Source organism: Pezoporus flaviventris, unplaced genomic scaffold, assembly GCF_033815535.1.
Source record: "Pezoporus flaviventris isolate CSIRO_AGI_PZ_B2104156 unplaced genomic scaffold, CSIRO_AGI_Pfla_v1 ptg000213l, whole genome shotgun sequence".
In the NCBI taxonomy this organism is placed as follows: Eukaryota; Metazoa; Chordata; class Aves; order Psittaciformes; family Psittacidae; genus Pezoporus; species Pezoporus flaviventris.
The window spans coordinates 10,106,787-10,127,938 of NW_026892761.1; the positions used below are offsets into that span (position 1 = coordinate 10,106,787).

Consider the following 21,152-nt stretch of genomic DNA (forward strand, 5'->3'; position numbering starts at 1 on the left):
AAACTCAAGATACTATCTGCAGCTCTCAAGATATAAACAGGTTGTAAATTCCTGAAGAACAGTTGTGAGTTCTCTGAAGAATAGCCACTTGATCAACAGCAGCACTGCTGAGCATATATATTGGATATTGAATAACTGGATAATTCCTAATCGGAAGAGGACAGGAAGCACTGACATTTCAGCATTTATAGCCATATCCAGGTTAGGATTTACCCATCTCAGAAGACCTGAAGCATCAAGTGTTTAAACTTGATTCTGTTTAAACATGTGTCTTGAGTGACGTAGTATCTACTTCAATATTTGTCATGTGATGACAAATGCTGCTGTAGGTAAGCCACAAGATCCAGACTTTCAGCAAATGACTTCTGAATCAAAATGGACCTGTACCGCCAAGTCATTCAATATAGTTATTAGCTCATTAAAATCCTATTTCACTTCTTCTCAGAGTGAAAGTGCAATTCTAATATTGTCCTATGCTCATAAGAGCCTAATAAGACCTACAACTAAATACTGATTTACTGCATCCTACAACTAACTGCTTATTTACTGTGTTACCTTAACTGAAAAATAATTCCGTTAAGTAGGAAAAGAGAAAGACTGAACATTATAAAGCTCTATTTTCACAACGTTAGTGTAAGAAGTTTCATTCTCTCGACACATACTAAATCCTGACACATACTAAACTATGGATTTCATTGTTTTCATTAACTTTTTTTTTTTTTCCCCCACAGAAAGCATCAGGGCTGTAGTAAGAGGACTCCTGATACAAGTATGACTAAGCAGCAGGAGTTAATTAAGTAGGACAATGAGTAAGTGATTCTGGGTGTGAGAGGAGACCCAGCTGATTTAATTGCCAGTCTAATTATCAATTACAGCATCAAGAAATGGCATGCGAGTGAAATATTCTGTTGATAGTTTAATGATGTTGAGAGACCCAGAAGCATAGCATTAATGGCTATTTTGAGACAAGAGGAGTTTTTTCTTCTTACTCAAATAGAAGTTCTTAGTACTTCAAAAGTGACTAATAAATGTATATACAGCCTTCTCCTACTCAAATATTTTAGGTCTTTAGATCCTTTGCTCTATAAAAAAAATACAAATAAAAAGCTAGCAATTAAGCATTCCAACACACCACCTATAAAACACTCAGCTTAGGTCAAAACCTTTCTGCATTTATTTTATAATAAGGATAATAACTGTCCAGTGGTGTGACAGAGTCACATTAACTATTTACAGTGTGTTTGCACAAGCCAGTTTCCAGACAAAAAGAAAGGAAAGGGTCAGGGAACTATTTAAACCCGTAAGGGCAAAGAGCCAGTTGGCTACATTGATTGTTGGAATGTTTTATAAAGCAACTGCAAGAAAATAAAATTACAAAAAAAAAAAAAGTGATAGAAAGCCAAAAATATTAATATATTGGAGCATAGAGAACTTATTACAGACTCTAAGTATTTTTTGGGTTCTCACATGTAACCCTTGAAGTATGTTGAGGTCTTTCCCAGAACTTCTAATATTAGCATAGAGCTTATGAAGGACAACATCTGCCAGAAAAAAAGAGATCACAAAAACACTGTATGTCACAATACTGATGGTATTTCCCACTACAATTACCAAAAGGCAATTTTGGTGTATAATGAGAGAAACTAGGGAGTGGAGATAGGAGGGTAAAAAAAGCAGGGAATAGAAGCAAACACCCACCATAGCACATGCAGTCTGAGCTTTGGACATGTTAACAAGCAGATCCCTATAAAGATAGGGACTCATCATCCTTCAACCATTTCTCATGTCCATTACAAACAATTAAACACACTACTAGTTTTTGGCTGTAGCATTGTCCCTTGTCCAGGTTTAAAAAAAGACTCCTAACAACTCAGTATCCCAAAAGGTGTCCAAATACTTGTTTTCTGCCAAGGGGAGCCTGGCTAATCAGTAAGCTGTGGAGTTTAGAGAACATCTCTCCCTTGAAACTCAGCTAACTCCTCAAGCAAGGTACCAGCTTTTCACCTGCTTAATCACTGAATCATAAAATCAACCGGGTTGGAAAAGACCTTTAACATCATCCAGTCCAACCGCTCCCCAGCACTGCAGAGGCCACCGCTAACCCGTGTCACTGCGGACCTCATCTCCACATTTGTGAGCCCTTCCAGGACGGTGACTCCAAACGGTTTCCTACTGAAAAGCATTTTAAGACCAAACACACCACAGAGCATGGACTGATTTCCTACGGGACACCAGAACCCCCGAGGGGCGGGCTCAGCCGCTCACCTGAGAGCCGCGGGCTCCGGGCCGACACCGCGCCAAACGGAAGGCCGGCTGGGGCAAACCATCGCCTCAGAGCACCAACGGCCCTTCCCGCCCTTTTGCAACGGCCGCCGGCACGAGCACTGCCCCCTGCTGCGTTGCCTAGCAACCCCGAGCCGCAGGACCCGGCCCGCCGCGCCGGCCGGGCCGCTCCGTGCCGCGGGTATGGCGCAGCGCCGCAGCGACCTGGCGAAGTCGCGCAACAACACAGAGCAGGACAGCTGCTGGTAACGGCCCCGGGGCTCCGCTCCCCTCCCCTCCCGCCCGGGGGAGGTGCCGCTCTCAGGCGGGCGGAGGCTGAGGGAATTTGCACACCCTTCGCGTGTGTCCGTCCGCGCGGTGCGTGGGCTCACCCGGAGTACGCCAGGTGCGCAACGCCCGGGGGGTTCAGCCCCCTGAATGGCGTAGCCCGGGTTGAACCGGCGAAGCGAGTGATGGCCGCGGGCTTGCAGTGCTTCCCGCCGGGTGAGGAGGGACAAAGGGCCCTTCATCGGTCAGTAAAACCGAGAGGATGTATGGAGGGCACCGAAACTCGCTTTCCGTGTGTGTCATAGCACCTTTGACCTCCTCCACTTCCCAACAGGAACGTAATTTGCAAGTGCTTTCATACCTACTGTTTAATTTCCCCATTGCCTCCAAGTCAGAAAGCTGTTAACTCATGCATAGACTTGATGATTTTGGGGGAAAGGTCTCAAGCTTCATGCTAAAGTGTCGTGCCTTGCGACAGTAGTAGTTGGGTTTGCATTTTTCCTTTTATTTTAATGGAAGTTTTCAAAGTAATTTAAATATTTCTCTGTTTCAGGAAAAAATACATTGAAACTGAACTAGAGGCTGCAAAAAAATGGTCTCACAAATGGGGATTCTTGAAAACACCTGTTGACGAGGTAAAAATGAATGGCCTACAAGAAACACATGAAATTGCACACAAATTGATGTAGACGTAAATTATGAGAGCACAAGTGACTAGGAAAGCACTGAGTGTGCTTTACTAAGCCAAGTTCCGAGGTAACAAGTGCACTACTCTTAAGATGGGTTCAAAGTTTCACTTTTCCTCTGAATAAAATACGTAATTTATATGCTGTGCATATTTTGATATATTTCTCTTGAGAAGCATGACTTCCAATAGTGTTAACGAGGACTAGAGGCACACTGACAGGAAAATATTTCCCCTTTGTCTATCCATATGGTAGCTTAAAAGTCTAAGGGAAAAGGTTCTAGCTAATGAAATTTTCAGTGGGGGAATTTACAAAATACTTGGAGAGATGTCTATTCTCAGTGCTGTTTAGATACTAGAATATAGTAGAACATAATGTACATTTGGAATCACAGTATTTCATTGCTAAAGAACAGGGTTGGTGCAGCCCCTGAGTAATTATAAATGTATTTTCCATGGGGCTAGAAGTACTTAACCTGTCCTAGGAGTGTTTGAAAATTCCTGTAGGCATCCAAGTTAACACCTTGGAAAACTTTGGCTCTCTAGGCTTCAATATCCATCATGCACATCTCTTTTGCACAGGCTACAGCTGAAAAGTTGACAAACTTTTGTTTGTTATTGTTACTATTGGTGAACATATGTATTTAGCATTTGTCAATCTTTGTTTTGTGGTCATATAAGATACGTGTCAAGGTACCTTTCTAGCCCTTTTTGGGCAGTGATGTAGTTAAGAGAGTTGGAATCAGTCAGCAATATTTAGCCTTTCATCCGAAATTCAGAATTATATCACTTTCTGAAACCAAAAAAAAAAAAACTACAATAGTTTCCAAAGCACTACAATAAGTAGCCCTGTTTTACATGGAAAGAACAGGAAATTGAGATGCAACAGTGAGGAGAATGGTGTCAATATCAGATATTACAGCATATTTCAAAAGACTAAGTCCAACATTTAACATTGATGTTTTGGTTTTAGTTGATTCACCATAAAAAGGAAGAAAATACAAGCCCCAAGATAGAGCTTCCAGAACATCTGCAGGTTCGACCTGTGACACCTGTGGAGAAATACATTAAGGTCAGAAAATTAGATTTTAAAATTGCCATGCAGCAGTACCTGTCTTAAGAAAACACACAAGCTCTAAAATCAGTTGTCTTGTAGAAGTGGGCCTTTAACTAAAGGTCAAAGTAAATTGTATTTGCAATCTGAGCAATGATTTAAAAGCATTCATTTAAGACAAGGAATTGCCCTTTGGATATGGCTGTTAGTTCACAGAGCTTTCACTGTACATAAATCACTGTATATAATAATCTTTCTGTAAAGCACCTCCCCCATGCACTCCATCTAGTATCACAACAGTGCAGCTCAATGCAGAATGGCGATCACAGAGCTGTTTATGGCTGCTGACAAGTCATTGCTCAGATATATACATCTGTATTACTTCAAGTCTTACCAAAACCTAACTCAGTTTTAACTATTAGTTAAGATGCAGCCATTTTTCTGGCTTTAAGACAGCCTTCTTTTTGTCAGAGATAATGCCACTGTCCTCTTTAGTAGCAAAAATTAGTAAGAAGCCAGTTCTAATGGGCCAGTTAATAACTGATTTTATATTATGTGAGTTATATTCACATATTCAGAGTCTAAAAGTTGTCAAACAGCTGGAAATGAGAGTGGAATGTGACTGATCATTTGACTTATAATGTGTCAGAATCACCAGTGAATAGTGTAGCTACACAGGCAGCTAAATCAGTGACATTGAGAGAGGACCATATTCATAAAAGGGGAAGCAGAATATGCTAACAAAAAGGAAGGTTAGTCCACTTAGAGTAGATTAAGGAAACAAAAGAGATTGGAAATTCCTACTTGCTGAACTAGCTTTCTTTCAAAGGATTCCAAGGGTGGGGAAATAAAGCGAGGAAGTAGTAAAAGCTTTTACTGAGATTAAATCGAAACAAAAGAGTTAATGCTGAGTGTGGCAGAGAAATTAAATAGCAGCATTTTTGCCATTAGTGCTACTTGTTCTTCAGTTTTGTCTCAAGACTCCAATTTCAGTCAAGTTTACCTCTGCTTCAGCACAGTGAGGGTGTATGTGTGTGTTAGCAAATCATGCAGACAGCTATCAGCTGCTGAAGTAGCATGCATAGCCTAGTGCATACTGAACAAGGATCGTAGCTTCCATCTCACCTCAGAGTCGTTATTTGCTAAGGAAAATAAAGATTACTTGTGATTTAGGTCCCCCTTACATATTCAGAGAGAAGTTTTCCAAGTCCTTATACAGAACTATGTGTCTCTTCGCACATTTACCTTCATGGTCCTTATACAGAACTGTGTGTCTCTTCAAACATTTACCTTCATGGTAACAGTCATCATATCTGTTCTTCTCTCTAGGTTAGATTAATAATTGCTTTTTCATAGTCCTTTCCCCCAGACTGCAAGTGGGACATGGTTTCCTTCATTATCCTGCTCAGTGGGTGGCACTTTTGGCCATAAAAATTATCTTTTCAGAGGAACTGCTCCACCTAAATATCATAAACATTTTCTAATCTTGGCCAAAGAACAAAGTGAAGCAACTCTGGCAAGAGAACTGAAACATTGTTCTCTTGCTGTGTGTTTCTTTAAGTCCCCAGATGCTAAAATGATATAATGTGCCCAATTGAGATGATTCAGCCAAAGTAAGCACAGCAGTCAGTGAACAGAGTCGGTTGGCTTTTGTTTTGTTTCCTTTTTAGCTAGATTAGTTGCAGATTAATTTGATGCTTACCCATCCTTTAAAGTAGAAAGAAGGTGGAATGAGTAAGTAGTTCTTGATGCAAAAGGCAGCTTGGTCAGTAGTATCTTTAGCATTTGGCCACAAAACTATTATTCCATCTCTGCATTGCTACCAGATACATTACAGGAAGTATAAAATGCTATTTCTCCCATAGAAGTTAACTAGTTTTAAAGTATTATTATTATTTAAAGAAAAAACTTAAAGCTGAAGAGAGAATTCTTCTAATAACATAAAGCCAGTAAAGCCTTTAGAAAGATATGGAATAAAACTTAAGTATGCTAACATACAATACTAAATAATATTTTGTGTTTTGATTTCCTGTTAAACGTACCAGTTTAGGCACTAAAAGACTGTTTTTTTCTGAAGGGTGGTAAATGAAAGTTAGTTAGTTCATTGGAATTTGGCAGGTTTACTCCTCTCTTTCCCTGTGCCTTGCTATAGAAGGGAACCTAAATTATCCTAATTACTTTCTAAATTATAAACTATCACATATTATAAATCAAGCTTGCTTGCAACTGGGCTATCTTTCAAAGTTCTTATTTCCTAACACTGATGTCAGTGTGTGCTCAGGATATTTAATTCAGCAAATTGCATTTAAAAGCACTATTTTTCATAAGTTTTCATTTCCATCCACACTACAGTACAAAAGAGGATGTTGCATGAGAGAAACTACAATCAAAATCCTTTTAATCATTGAATTCTACATGTTACTTTTATTTTAGGTGCTTCCATCTCCTCCAGTACCTAAGACTACCCAGCGGTTTATTGGTTGGAGATCAGCTGTGCCAGAGTTGCAACTTGAACATGGTTTTCAAATCCAAAGCTGCAAAGGTTCCTTTTTCAAGGATCTGAAGTGGCCACGTGAGCCATCTGACTGACATTATGAAATAACAGCTAGGCACACAGATCCATTTGCATCCCTAAGGAAACATTCCAGGGTGGACTGCTGGACTGTTAAACATTTATGCTCTAAAAAATCCACACTAATTTTGGTAAAGTGTGAACATTTTAATGTAGCATTTTACTTGTTAGAGCTGTGGCATCCAAGCTGTTAATGCTTTACGTTTACTTTGAAGTAACAGTGAATAAACTCCTATAAAGATCACAGAGCATGTACTACTTTTATTAGCATTAGTAAGATTATGAATTTTAAATATTTACTGGAATTCTTAAAAAAAATAGTTTGTAATGACAGAGCACATTTTTATACTTGTTTCTTCATGAAAACCTCCATTCAGAGTCAGTTTCACAGCAGCTTTTTCAAACGTAAATACTGATTGCCATGTTCCTGACAATCCTATCCTGCTGCTCATTCCCAATTCATCACTTACCAGCACTGGAATCAGTGTTTAGAATTAGTTTTCGATTAGCACTCTGAACTGGCCCACTACTGAGTTGCTAAAGTGCCTGTGCTAGCACAAAGACATCACAAAGAAAGAGAATGAGAAAAGGCAGAGAAAAGTAGTAGGCATGGCTTAAATTGGCTCAGGCTGCCATGGAACTGCATCCTTGCATTTGGAAAGAAGCTTTCCTCATTAAAAACCAAAATGCAACAAACAATTGAACACACCTGCAAAAAAAAATTAGCAGAGTTCATCATAGTGTATCCACTGCAGCTAGAAAAGAACGGGCAAATCAGAAATATGGTTAATTCATAATTATGAAATTCATTGTCTTTTGTGTTGTGTATGCCTTACTGGTACACTGTGTAGTTGCAAATGTAAGTACTGAGTAGTTTTCAGTGCAGCTGCTGATTGCTATCAATAAAGTACACAAAGGCCACAATGACACCAAGTCACTTTCAAACATCAGTTTTGATACCAGAATAGGTTCTGTTCAATTAGTTGATCAGAATGCAAATGTGTTACAGAGTATTTATGTTGCTCCAGTTTTGCTTATATCAGTATCTATACCAACCAGGACTCGGAAACAGTAGGGGGGTGCACTGGGAGTTACTGGTGTAGCTACCTCAGTGCTATGAAGCTCTTGCACTTCATGACCTACCTGAAGATTTGCCAGGACTTGTGGAAACTCAGAAGGAGAACCATTTAGTTGCAGCAGCAACTATTTGCAGGATATAGCTCCTACTGGCTAACATGTTTAAACTAGAAGAATGTTTAAACAAGGAACAGCCTCCAAGAAGTCAACACAGGCAGCTCCTTGTAACTCTGTATTACTTAAAGAGGAAAGACTTTCCTCTTTAATCCTGCTGCAAGGTCTCCTTTATGTTCTGCAGCTAGCAACATTTATTTCTTGAGTCAGCATTAAGTCCTTGGCTTTCATAGCTGTAGGTCAGCAGCTAGTGTTTGTTCTTTCCTTCTTCCCAAGAAATGACTCACAATGATCAACATCCCACCTTTTTTTTCTTTTTTTATTTCACATTCAGTTCCAAATACCCACAAAATAATAATATTTTACTTTTTCCATATTCTTTGCAAATAATGGAGAAGTGACTCATATCCTTTGGAAAGCTTACCCAAGAATAAGAATACATAGCAGAAGTAACTTCAGATACATTACTTAAAAAACAAAATAAAGAACAACTTGGAATCAGAGTCTGGAAATTTAAGCTAAATTGCAGTTTAGCTACCAACTATAACATGTATAAACTGTTCTTTGAACAAGCAACATAATTGTAAGAACAATATTTTAAATCAGTGTGCTTGCTTCTCATTGCTAGCTTTGTATATCCGTTTTAATCACAGACTTCAGTTTATTTTAAGGTCACGTATAGATCCTCTGATTCTTGTCTGATTTATATAAACAGGTATTGTAAAAATTACTGTGTGATTTAGTAGCAGCAAAATTACATGAATTCAGGCCAAATGAAAGGGGAGCTTTAAGACCACTATTTTTTAAAACCTGTCATATTAAAGAACCAGAGCTAACACCTAATAGCCAGGAGATGTTTGTGTGAAGTGAAATCCAAATCCAGATGAGCCATGGCTAGAGTCTGAAAACCAAAAGAAGTTTTGTCCAGCATCTACAGTTGAACATTTCTGAATCTTATTCCCACTGTCTGAGTAGTAACTCTGTACTAACAGTAAGGGCTTTCAATTACGCTGCCCATCATTACCATTACAGCCTATTGGGATGTATAAGGAGTATCATCCAAAATTTGAACTCATTCCTCTAGCATAAATTTGTCAGTTAATTGAGCCGTGTATTGGGGTTTTGGTGTGCAAGAATATGAATCTACTTCTTTCCCCAACACTTTTAGCTTGACCCTTTATACCTGAAAAAATTGTGTAGAATTGTGGATTTGTAGCTGGGACAGGACTGCCCAATGAACTGCCCCAGTTGTGAATCCAAAAGGCCAAATACAGAATTATTAAATCATCTTGTACTGTTTCAAACCTGACATATAATTTGTGGAAATTAACCTATTTATTGGAGCCAAGTTGGGCACATGAATGTCACTGCACACTGTAAAATACCACACCATTGCCAAGGTCAGGACAGTGTTAGTAAACTCAATGCACACACCAGCAAAACACTTCAAAAATGCATCAAAAGTCGACATAATTTTAATTCTATATTAAAGTCTTAGACCTGCACTTCTGTGCAAGTCAGAGCAGAACAGGCCATTTCTAAACATACATTACAAGATACACAGTTTATTTTTAACCAAAACCTGAAAGCAAGATGCAAGTGTATTTAGATGTCTTCTATGCTTCAACTTAAATTTTGTTTGATAAAGCTTTCTGTGGTCTAACGTTCACGTTAGCAAAGTGGTCTGAATGGAAATCCCTTCCTAGCTGACTCCCAGTTTTTCAGAACACTGAAGCCATCTTATCTTCTGACTGTTGTTTTCACATAAACTAGTCATTTGGCAACAGGCTGATTTTAAAGAACTATGGATGGTGCTTTCTGAATTGCATAGGTAAAAAATATACTGTATCGATACACAGTCACCACAGCAAGACATGAAAATAGGTCTGCCAGACATCTTTTGTTACCATGCATGTGTGCCTGTGTATACTTGCCTGGATGTGTGATGAAGTAAGAGTAGAGGCTTATACAACGGCTGTATTCAAACTGAACTATGAAATCAGAATTGTCTTTCTCACAAGCACTTGCTTTATAAACAACAAAATTGGGTGACAAAAACCTGGTGCATTTTCCTTCACAATGTGTTCTTTTCTGTGCTGTTAGAACTGGCACAGAACTGGCACTTGCTATTTATAATTTCATTAATGTAAGGCATTTTACCAGGAGCTCAGAGTTGAAAATGCATTTTGCATCAGAGAATAAAGGGGGTTTTATTAGATAATAGTGAAATGGTGATGCCGAATTAGCAGCAGTGCTGAAATTGCAGTCACCATACAAGTGGTTCTATATGTTTTGAAAGAAGCAAAATGAAAAGCAACCACAGCATGTGCATAGCCAATTGATCCAGCTACTATGGAAGGAGGCCGCTTCAAGAATAAAGCTAATCACTATTCTGCACAAGACATTTCTACAGCTTCATGCTGTGCCTATCCTAAGGGATACCTGCTGCAGTCCTAGCTTCATGCAAAAATTACTGCCTCCAGCTCCTGCTATTGGCTACTCTGTTAGCCTGAAGTAACACTAATTCTAAACTAAAATCACTGCTTACAAAACAGGAGGTATGTTATTGTTTCCTCTTCAAGGACCTAGGGCTCCACATTCCCACACATTTCCTCCTTTAGTGAAGGATTCTTTGTGGTTTCTTCCATGTTCTACAAAGTACCAAAGCAACAAACACTAGTATAACATAGCCATTGGCAACCAGAACAGAAATCTCTACTCCCACGTGAAGCCCAACCCAGATCACTTCTTGCATGAGGCTTCTAAATGTGTTGTATTTAGCTCCCCTTGAAACCATGTCAGTGTAGCAAGACCGATAAGGCCCACTCACAGACCATTACCTTCTTCCTGACTCCTGTGGTTTTCACATCCCATCAAATTGTTATTTAACTAGTTGAAAGCATGTCAAACCACTTCATAGGACCATAGTGTAATAAATCTAACTGTACTGGAAAATGATACCATTGTGCTGTGAAACTGATGAGGTTGCCAGTGCCCCTTCAGTCTACTCTGTCACACATAAGACCAGCAGTATGGAGAAATAAATTCAAAACAAAATTGGAAACTTTGTGAAAACAGCACCAATCTGGTTTGTACTGCACCAGTGAAACAGAATACTGGAAAGGGTCATTGTTTTTGTCAGATGAATTGGAGGTAATTTTGACCTTAGGGTTTCAGGCTGCTCTCACATGTCTCAGGATTTGTTTTGTTACACAGAGAACCGTTCAAACATATTGAAATAATGCTCTTTCCTGTATACCTCAGTGATGGATTTATTTCCACAAGGGTTTCTAACTGGAAAATCTCTGATATAACCTGAAAAGTACTGCAGGGCAGGTTTTCATCTCCATGCAGAAAGATGCAGTGTTTCCACCTTTGAAGTAAGAAACACTAATGAGTCTGAACACTGGGTTTTACAGGCTCTGACAGAGGATGAAATGTCCAAAAGCATCCCAGGACAGCAGTAAGCCACCAGACATCTAGCACACATATCTTCTTATAGAGAAACTGGACGTTGTGTTCATGAAGAGGGTTCTGAAGCATCTGCATTTTCTCTGCACCATCCACAAACTGCCATGGCTTCAGATGGGCATTGTGCAATGATGTAGCTTATGGACAACATGTCAGCATCTATGTCAGCATCAGGGAGCCAGGTTCACCGGATATTCAGAGAAGGATGAGATGAGCCCAGACCATCCAGTTAGTGTAAAAGCAAACATAGCAGCTTAATAGAATTCCTTATAATTTAAGCAAATGGAGTTATATTTACCATAACATGCAAGATTCTAGCTGGACACGAGGCAGTGTATTCTCCAGAACATCATTATGCCTGATCCCCAGTGTAAGATTTTCCCAGCATTTAATGCTTTAGTTATTCTTAAATCAGTCCGTTGATCTCAAAAGTAACATTACAGAGCCTCAGTAAACCTTCTAAAAGTAAAAAAAAAAACAAACACATTCAGTGTGTGTTTAGCAACAGCACAGGAAATTATAGATCAAAGGCTGGTTGTTACTTCTTGGTGCCTTTTTTTTTCCTCTTTAAGAGATGAGAGCATATGAAAACTTTGAGTTTAGAATAAGCAACGTTCCTGTTCTTTGGAAATGCATAAGAGGGGTTACATTTTATGGAAGAGATGTGCTAGGTACAATACATCAAAGTATCATTTTTAGACAGTATCTCTAAGGGTAATAACTTGTCATATCTTGTATATCATTTAAGTTTATTACTCCTGACTTGTGTCAATAACAAAAAGCTGAGGATTTTAATGCTACCTAAGAAAAAGGTAATCATGTTCCACACAAGTGGCACGTCCAAGTTTTTGCTTCATTTCTCAATTTAAAATTATCCATAATAAATAAATTTCTAATTCTAGTTTACTTTAAAAATAATAATATAATATCTTTATGCTGATTATGTATTGTGTAAGCTGATGCTGCCACAGCAGAGGGATAGAACAAAAGATTGTTCAAGATACCTTCCAGTGCTACTTTCATATGTCTCTCTAAGACCTAAAAGATAGCAGCATCACAGGGTCCTTTACATATTCCTCATGGATTTTCAATGTCTCACTGCAAACCACACCTGAAGCATATCTAAAGCCCTATAGCACCCAAACCTTTGAACACTTGGATGCCCATTCAAACTTCAGATCAAACACAGATAAAACTGTTTACTCAACTGGAACTGCTAAAGCTTGCTCTGAATTCACTCGAAGTCAAGGAACATTAAATCTGTCACCATTCAATGTCCATTGCACACTAATTCCAATACTGATGCAAGCTGCTGGTTTAGGGATTTTCAAGTCTGTATTTATTCATTTAATAGTTTCAGAATGGAGAGACAGAATTATATCAGTAAATCTGGAGCCCGAGAAATAAACTCTAATAATGGAGATGCAGGTTTACCATTTTTAATGGGAGGCAGCTCACTAGGTATCTGTTCCAAGCTCTATTGTTCTTTCTCATGTGACAACCTTACACATCCTCTTTTAGGTGAGGGGCATGCTGCAGTTACACAGTTCTGCTGAAATCTGGCTGAAATTTCAAAGCAAATAATCAGCACAATGTGTTTTTATCAATGTAAACCACACCCTGTGGTCACAGGTTGCCCAAGTTTGTCCCTTCACCTCATGTTTCGCCCACCCCATGCTTTATCTGCTTCAGTAAAGAAGTGAAATAAACTGAAGATTCACTAAAGAGTGAAATAAACTGAGAACTTCGAAGCACAAAAAGAGATGCAATCATGAAGAAATAAACAACAGAAAGAACCCTTCATTCCTACCACTGTCCTTTTCAGTTAAGTGGCTCCACTGACACCAGCTTCACTGGGAGCAGCTGTTTGCAAGATCAGGCCCTGCCAGTACCAGCCTGGGATTAAACTGGTGGCTGGGCAGGGCTCCTGTTAAACAACATTTTTAACATCTCCAATAACAGCATTATTTATCCTTTTAATACAGGGAGTTTAGAAGTGGCCATTTTCTCTCTCTACCTCCTTTACAAAGCCTCTTTATTCGATTCATTTTTTCTGTCTGCTTTCCAGAATGATCATTGTTGTAGAGAACAGCCTCGCACCCAAACAAGGCATGGCAGCCTTCACCCCCGCACACACACACTTCTGTCTCTTGCTTTTTCCCAGCGATGCCTCCAGGCTGCCGTGTGACACCCAGCTAATCTGTCCTGCTGAGAGCTCCAGCCTGACCTAAACCTGACAATGCCTTCTCACTTCTGCCAGCCTGAAAGCAGCCCCCCCTCGTCCTCCTGAAGTGAGAGACGGTTAATGCTTTTATTCCTCACCGGGGAGCAAGATGAACCCAGCTACGCTAGTGAATCTCCTTTGCTTGCTGACATGCGTCAGACACAACATTCTCATCCTTAAAAGCTGGAGCAAAAACAAAAACAAAGCAAGAGCCCAAAAAACCCCAGTGAGCTACCGTCCCTGCCTGGAAAAACTAAACAGCCATTATGCTCTTCCTGCCAGAGCACAGTTGTGTCCTTTGTTTAAATGAATGCTATAGTAATTTCTTGTGCTCCCCATCATGTGCATTACAGCTTCCATCTTAGCGTCATATTTGCTTAATGAACAAACCCCACATATTTAAAGTCTCTCCACGGAAGTCAAGGTACAGCTGACAGGCTGGAAAGAGTGCAGAAGGCCACTGGCTCACTGTTGTCTGTCCCCCACCTCATTTCCTTCCAGGCTATAGTCACAGGCAAAGTTAGGATGTGTTGCCGAAGACAACTCCTTCAGAGCAACAAAACACTCCTTCTTGCTTAAGCGCAAGTACTGAGAGGTCAGGCTGGCTGTGCTGCTTCTGCTGTAGGAGAATGGAGGTCTGTGAGCACTGGAGCTGTTGGGTCAGGAGCTGGGAGGAGGGAGAACTCTGACACCCCCAGCTCTTCCCTTGCAGCACAAAGCACTGGGAGATGGGACCTGAAGCTTGAAGGCAGGAAAACTCACTTTAGCCTACATTGGTGGGGTGTTTGAGCCACACAGGGTAAAGGGAGCACACTGCAGTGCAAACTAGACAATAACTGGGCTCTCAAGGAGCACTGATGATGTTTTTTTACCTCCTACAAGCTGTGTCCTTAATAATTTGAGTTCCTTATTTGCAAATAAGGAAAGCTTCCCCAGCTCTCAGCATAGTTCTGGCCAAAACAGGGTTTTCAATACATTTATTTGTCCTTCTGTTTGTTTAATGTAGGAGCCCTGAGGAACTGAGAGTTTTACTGTGATAGCCCCTAACAATGGACAGCACAAGACTAACTCCTTCACCTTGGGTCATTACTATTTAACTTGTGAGGGAACAAACTTTCATACTCAGCAAATCACAGTTAAAATGTCCCTCCTAAATTTGTGTGGTAGCATTTAAAAGATTCAAGAAGGAGAAAAGATTGCCTAAATCTGCTTTTAATTCTCCTTTGAGGATCAAGTGAAGGAACCTCTCCTGATGACTACAGACTTCTCCATAAAATTACTGCTTTATTATGCATAATTCACTTTCATCAACTGCTTTTCTTTATTGTCCCTTCTAATTATAGAATCATAGAATAGTTAGGGTTGGAAAGGACCTTAAGGTCATCCAGTTCCAACCCCCCTGCCATGGGCAGGGACACCTCACACTAAACCATCTCACCCAAGGCTCTGTCCAACCTGGCCTTGAACACCACCAGGGATGGAGCATTCACAACCTCCCTGGGCAACCCATTCCAGTGCCTCACCACCCTTACAGTAAAGAACTTCTTCCTTATATCCAATCTAAACTTCCCATTTAAGTTTTAACCCGTTACCCCTTGTCCTGTCACTACAGTCCCTAATGAAGAGTCCCTCCCCAGCATCCCTATATATTATGCACACATACTTGTAATTTATTGGAATATAGAACCCGTGCCCAAAGAACTTCACAGAAGTACATACACAGTTCCTTTGTAAGGAGAATGGAAATATCAGTGAGGCCAATCAGGAATTTCTTTACTCGTCTCATTCCAGATTTGGAGGCATTTGTACAGGTTCACAAACCACCTCTGAATTCTGTCTGAATCTCTCTTCGATTGTTACCCAGTCATTAATTAGCTGTACTCCCGAATGTATCACAGCACCTTCAGTTGGGTTTTATAAGTGAAAAACAAAGCCCGATGAACAAAAGTTTTAGTGCTTCTAACAGCCTATTGAGGACAACACTGTAACTCAATTTGTTGCTGCATCCTGGCTCAGGGAGACCAAGGTCAGGGATGTTTGATATTTCACATGGATTAATTTGAAGCTTCGCTGATCATGATTCAGGACTGGAGTCAAATTCAGACCTTTAAATGATACGCAACAGGATCCTTGCTTTCTCCAGAGAGCTGCAGAGGGAGTTTGGGCAATAAGGTCTTACCTTTCGACTTCAACAGCAGTTGTCTGAACTCAGTCAGTGTGGATAACCCCATCAAGGCAGAAGGCCAGGGCTGCACAGGAAGGTAGCATGTTCAACTTGTTCCTCCTGAGCCCACATTTACTGTGCTGACCTCTTCAAGAGCACCCTTCCCTTCGAGAACATCTGCGTAGAACAAAACAAAGCAAACAAACTTCAAATGTATTTTTCTGCACATATCAAATTACCTGTGGAATGTAATTCATCTCAACTGTACATCACATCTGCAAGTGTCAAGACAGCACATAGTCCGGAGGCATTTACGTACAGGAAAGATGGAATGCCTGCAAGTGTTTCCCAGAGGAGAGACTCGACAGGCCACTGGAATGGATGGGTTGTTTGTGGTATTGATTTATTAATTTGTTACATGCTAATCATTAATCATCATCTGAGGCATGACAATACAAGAGGTCAGACAATCAGCCATGCAGTTTGTTACCCACTGGCCTGCAGAACTCACAGAGCATGAGCAGGCAGATGAACTGAACTTCCTTCAAGCCCAGAAGGAACTTCAGTTTCATAAACTAAATGCCAACACTGTTTTGCACTCCTTGGTTGAGCTCAGCCACGAAAGCACTCGTGACTAGATTAGGGAGAGCTTGCCTCACGTCCCTAAGGTCAGAATTTGGCTAAACATATGCAGAACATGTTTGGCTCGTTACACATGTGCATATTAAATCAGCAGCAAGGGAACAGAAAGACAGTATATGGTAAAGATACTGGAATTGGACTTCAAAGATCAGGATGCAATTCCACAGACTCCCAGGGTGACTCTGGCCACAACAGTCACTCTCCCCTGCATCACTTCCCATCTGTAAAAAAGCAATATAACCATCCCTCATTTTTTACTTCATCCATCTTTGCAATTTAGACTCAGGAGTTCTTTGTAGTGGTGTCTCTCAAAATACATCCAGCTCCCAGCACAAAATGTCCTCCTCAGAACAGCCTTATGGAAATGCATCCAAAAAGAAAAGAAAACCCAACCAACCTTATAAAATAGCCACTGATGAGATGAGACCACCAGCACAACAATGCAGGGAACAGCTGTAATCTGTGGGAGGATTATTTCCTTGCCATAAATGCCATCTATTTTTCAAGACGCAAGTTATTCCCTTTCATAGCACAGTGAACTCAGTATCTGCAGACAACTTGCCTCCCAACCAGTGCGTTTTTCAAAGATGCCCAGTAGCATGTGATATTAAATAGAAGATGTCACATCTTAATGACAAATATTAGTACTAGCTTGCTTGACTAACATAATTTGCTTCTTCATTGGATATTTTATTCCAGATGAGCTGCTTTTCATCCATCCGTATTTTTCAGGGCAAAAAAATATGCATTGTGACATGCAATGCTAATGTGCCCTCTGCAGTCACCTCTTATCTCTAACTTTTCATTCTCGCCTCCCATTCTCTTCAGTGCATGAAATAAGGTCTAGCAGCAGCTACTGGTCAAGACTCTCACACACTGGATACCTGCCAAGGCTTTTGGGGTGTTTAGCACGGACAAAAGGTCCATTCCTTGGACACACACATTTAAATTTAGCACTAAACTGGTGGGAAAAAAAGAGAAAAATATGTAAAATGTCACTTTCTGACAAGCAGAAAATTAGAATTCATTCCCCTAAGAATTAAATGGACTTTTCTGCTTCCAGTCACTAACTATGACAAGGTTAACATTTTTCAGTCTAATGACTAAGGACATTATGTGTGCATGTGAATAAGAAATAAAATTACTAGAGGGTATTAGCTAAGTGTGTGACAACAGCCCAAGCTGACAACAGAACTCCAGGGATGCAGATTCTAACAGTGCCCAGTTGCTGTGGAGAACCAACGGGTAACAGAAACATGGGGTACCAGTACATGAGGTTCTAATAATAATTATGTGCAAAAGATGACAACATAAGCAATCACAGGAAGAGTTACATCTCTGGATGGAATTAGGTCACATCTCTAAGTGCATCCAGCATGCGATCAGTACTCCAGGCAGGGACACTGAACTGGGTATCACATTAACTAGAGGCCACAAAAGCCCAAAGACTCTCTGGAAAGGAAAAATTCCACATCCATCTTTCATTTCCCCAAAGATTCTTTCACCACTGCCCCCCTCCCCATTCATGACTCAATTTTGATAAGGATTAGAGTACAGCATCAAGTCACCATTTGTGACTTGCATTAGATTCCGTCCTTCCCAGTTCAGTTCTCCCTGTAGCTCCTCGCTGCCTTACTCAACTATGACAAACATAACACATGCAGCTGTGGCTTCTAAGACAGCAGTGGATTTCCATCCAGTGTAGCACTGAGTAGGGAGGACTCAAAGAAAGGAGAAGCCTATGTGTTACGGATACGCCCTAGGTACTGAGATACTGGAAATCATCAACTAATGGCAATCTTTCTGGACATCAATGAAATTTGGGCAGTGAAAGGTAAGACAGGAAGATTATATCTTCAAATATCTAATTTGTCCTGTGAAAAGTGTAAAAATGATGTTTAGAGACATGAGTCACATTTAAGAAAGCACTTTTAAATGGTGATGGTTAACACGTATCTAACAGAACGAAGAAAGCTGCAAGGACATCAACTGACTTCAATGCAGAGAGCTCTTCTTTTATTATTTCTGCCTTTGATTGGGTTTCAAAAGCTACTTGGCCACAACTGAGGAAAATCTAAAGCTTACAATTGAGGGGACAAATGAAACACTTGAAATTAAAATAGGCATTAGAACTAAAAAGAAGAAAACCAGAAGAGAACAAGCACTTTCAAAACCACGGAATCCACCTCCAGATTAGCCAACTGGAAAGATTCATCAGTTTCTCTCTGCTTTACTGTGGCCCAGCAGGGTGCTCATTAGCCTGAAACAATACAGGGTTTTATTTTCCTACTCTAAAGTCAGTGTGATGAACTATAAGTTACAAATTGCCCAGTTACGGTTCGTGTTTCATGTAACATCAAAAGCTGGATCCTCATCCATTCATCTGCTAGTAACAGATGCATTGCATCTTACAGTCTCTGAAGGCGTTTTGCTTGGTCAAACCAGCATGAGAGGATCCCTGCATGTTTTCATAGCAATAGAGAAGGCCTCACTCTGTCCATCTAACTCTTGCCAGCATGGCTACATCTCCTCCATCTACCCCTTTGCTTTGTTTGCTCCCAGAAAGAGGGACAACTATATTTGGAGATCTTCAAAGAGGAAGATCATTTCAAAGAGAAAGATCATTTACAAGCCAGTTCATGGATTGACAGTGCTGAACAGGAACCTCTTTAGCTGGACCAACCATTTCTCACCATGCAGTGAGCACTCATGTAGAGCTGAGCTGTGCAGGAGAAGCATCAAGACAGCTTTTACCTTAGACACAACTTCCCCAGTGCTGCATGCCCTGCTCTGTATGTCACACCGCGCTGTGACTGGAGTCCAGTTACTTTGGTCCCTGGCCTCATTACCTCACAGTTCCCTGCAATAAACTGCATAAGCCACTTATCTGCTGTAATCCCTCTGAATGAGTTTTTGTTCCTCTGTCCCCTACCCTCCTGCCCCTACAACTTCCTCAGCCTTATTCTGTCATCAGCATATTTAAGGCACTTTCAAAATTACATTCTGCTCAAGGTCACTGCTCTGAATTCACTTCCCCCCCCCAGCACATCAATGCTTTAACTCCCATCTGATTTATTTATACTGTTTATTATCAGAGACCAATTCAATCAATACAAGCTGGAATTCAAACACACACATGCACATTTGAATTATACAAACACTCATCACGAGATAGAATACAACTGCTATAGCCCAGATCATTCCTCTAACATATGGGCAGCTTATAGGTAAGGAGGCTCACAGCACTGAATTTTTATACCTTGACTTTTGCTTGACCCCAGTGGTTGTTTGGTTACTGGAAACCAAAGGAATTGGAATAGCATCACAAATTCCACGGAATAGGCTTGGCAAGGGATCACTGCATTTCTTATCCCAGGCCAGTAAGACCATATTTTAAGATGGGCTCTTCTGAGTTAACAGTTCCTTTATTAGCTTCTGTACACATAGGAATTACAGCAGAACACCATCAAACCATAGCAGACAGTCATGTGAAGCAAACATTGCAAACAGAAAAGTATATGGACAACTGGAACTTGAAGGAAAACCAAAGCACTAACCTTAATTGCAGCCTAGGTTAGGCATTAAACCAACCAAAACAGGATGCTGGAAGCACAGTAGAAAGTGAATAACTTTTGGCTTCCCTCTGCAAACCACTCTTCTTTCTAAATGTTAATGGTCAGCAGGATCCTCAGACATGGTTCACAACCAACTTCTGGTTGTCTTTGAACACAGTTGGTGGTTACAACTCAAGGAACACTGCAAAGTCACAAAAGGAAGGCAGAGAGAGCATGCCTGCATGGGTTCTGCTACAGACAGAGATCATGCTATAGACACAGGCAGACTATGCACACTGGACTGCAGTCTTCAGGGATTTGAGGCACAAAGACTGATTAATCAGAAAACTCCAGTGTGGTGCATGAAGTTTGGGAAAGAAGAGCACACGCTGTTCTGTACAGAAGTGTTTTGCATTTGCTTAGTTAGCTTCAATGCTGACAGAAGTCTATTGTGCCAAGTAAAATGCAACGCGGTGTCCACCATCATCAATTTGGGGGTCTCCAGGACTAGGCAGCAGATCCCTGCATACCTATTACCTTCATAATCATAATCCCCAGCTGATCTGCAGTTCTTTCAATTTCTCTGTCCTTTACTACCTCCTTATTGCTCTTCTTTCTCCATCCTCTCCCTAGCATAGAGGATTCACAACCACATTACTCTCTCTTCCAATCACTCTTCTGGAAAGGTCTCAGTAATGAGAAATAGAAACAACAACATCTTCATCACACCAGAGCTGCACTGGTTCATACTGGACACAGGCACAGCTGTGGTGTCAGGGATTAAACCACAGCCACACTGAGCTCTCCTGGACTCTGACAGTGTTGAACTTCACGCCTGCGTCTTCCCTGGCCTGCAGTTATGTGAGTTCCAGGAGTCTCTCTGAAATTTTTTTTAATATTTCACCATTTATGCCCAGAGAATATTTTGGCTTCTCTATCAATACATTTCTGCTTGGAAACTCCCAGTTTGAATGCTGATTGTGTTTTGCATAAATTAACTAAATTGCAGCCCTTCTGTTTCATTGGTACTTTTTGTCTGCTTCCT

At 40.5% G+C, this 21,152-nt stretch overlaps 1 protein-coding gene across 1 annotated transcript; it reads left to right on the forward strand.

Moving 5' to 3' along the window:
* The first annotated feature begins 2,442 nt into the window (after positions 1-2,442).
* Positions 2,443-7,107, forward strand: CIMIP1 (ciliary microtubule inner protein 1). The gene is made up of 4 exons (XM_061441639.1): positions 2,443-2,528; positions 3,104-3,185; positions 4,209-4,307; positions 6,723-7,107. Exons 1-4 carry the CDS (start codon positions 2,467-2,469, stop codon positions 6,876-6,878), a joined length of 399 nt encoding a protein of 132 aa, XP_061297623.1. The 5' UTR covers positions 2,443-2,466; the 3' UTR covers positions 6,879-7,107.
* Positions 7,108-21,152: the final 14,045 nt, after the last annotated feature.

Excerpts from the sequence above, each read along its gene's own strand:
- CIMIP1 (XM_061441639.1), top strand. The coding sequence starts at position 2,467 with ATGGCGCAGCGCCGCAGCGACCTGGCGAAGTCGCGCAACAACACAGAG. Across the intron at positions 3,186-4,208 it reads TGAAAACACCTGTTGACGAG|TTGATTCACCATAAAAAGGA; the intron begins GTAAAAATGAAT and ends TTTTGGTTTTAG. Across the intron at positions 4,308-6,722 it reads CTGTGGAGAAATACATTAAG|GTGCTTCCATCTCCTCCAGT; the intron begins GTCAGAAAATTA and ends CTTTTATTTTAG.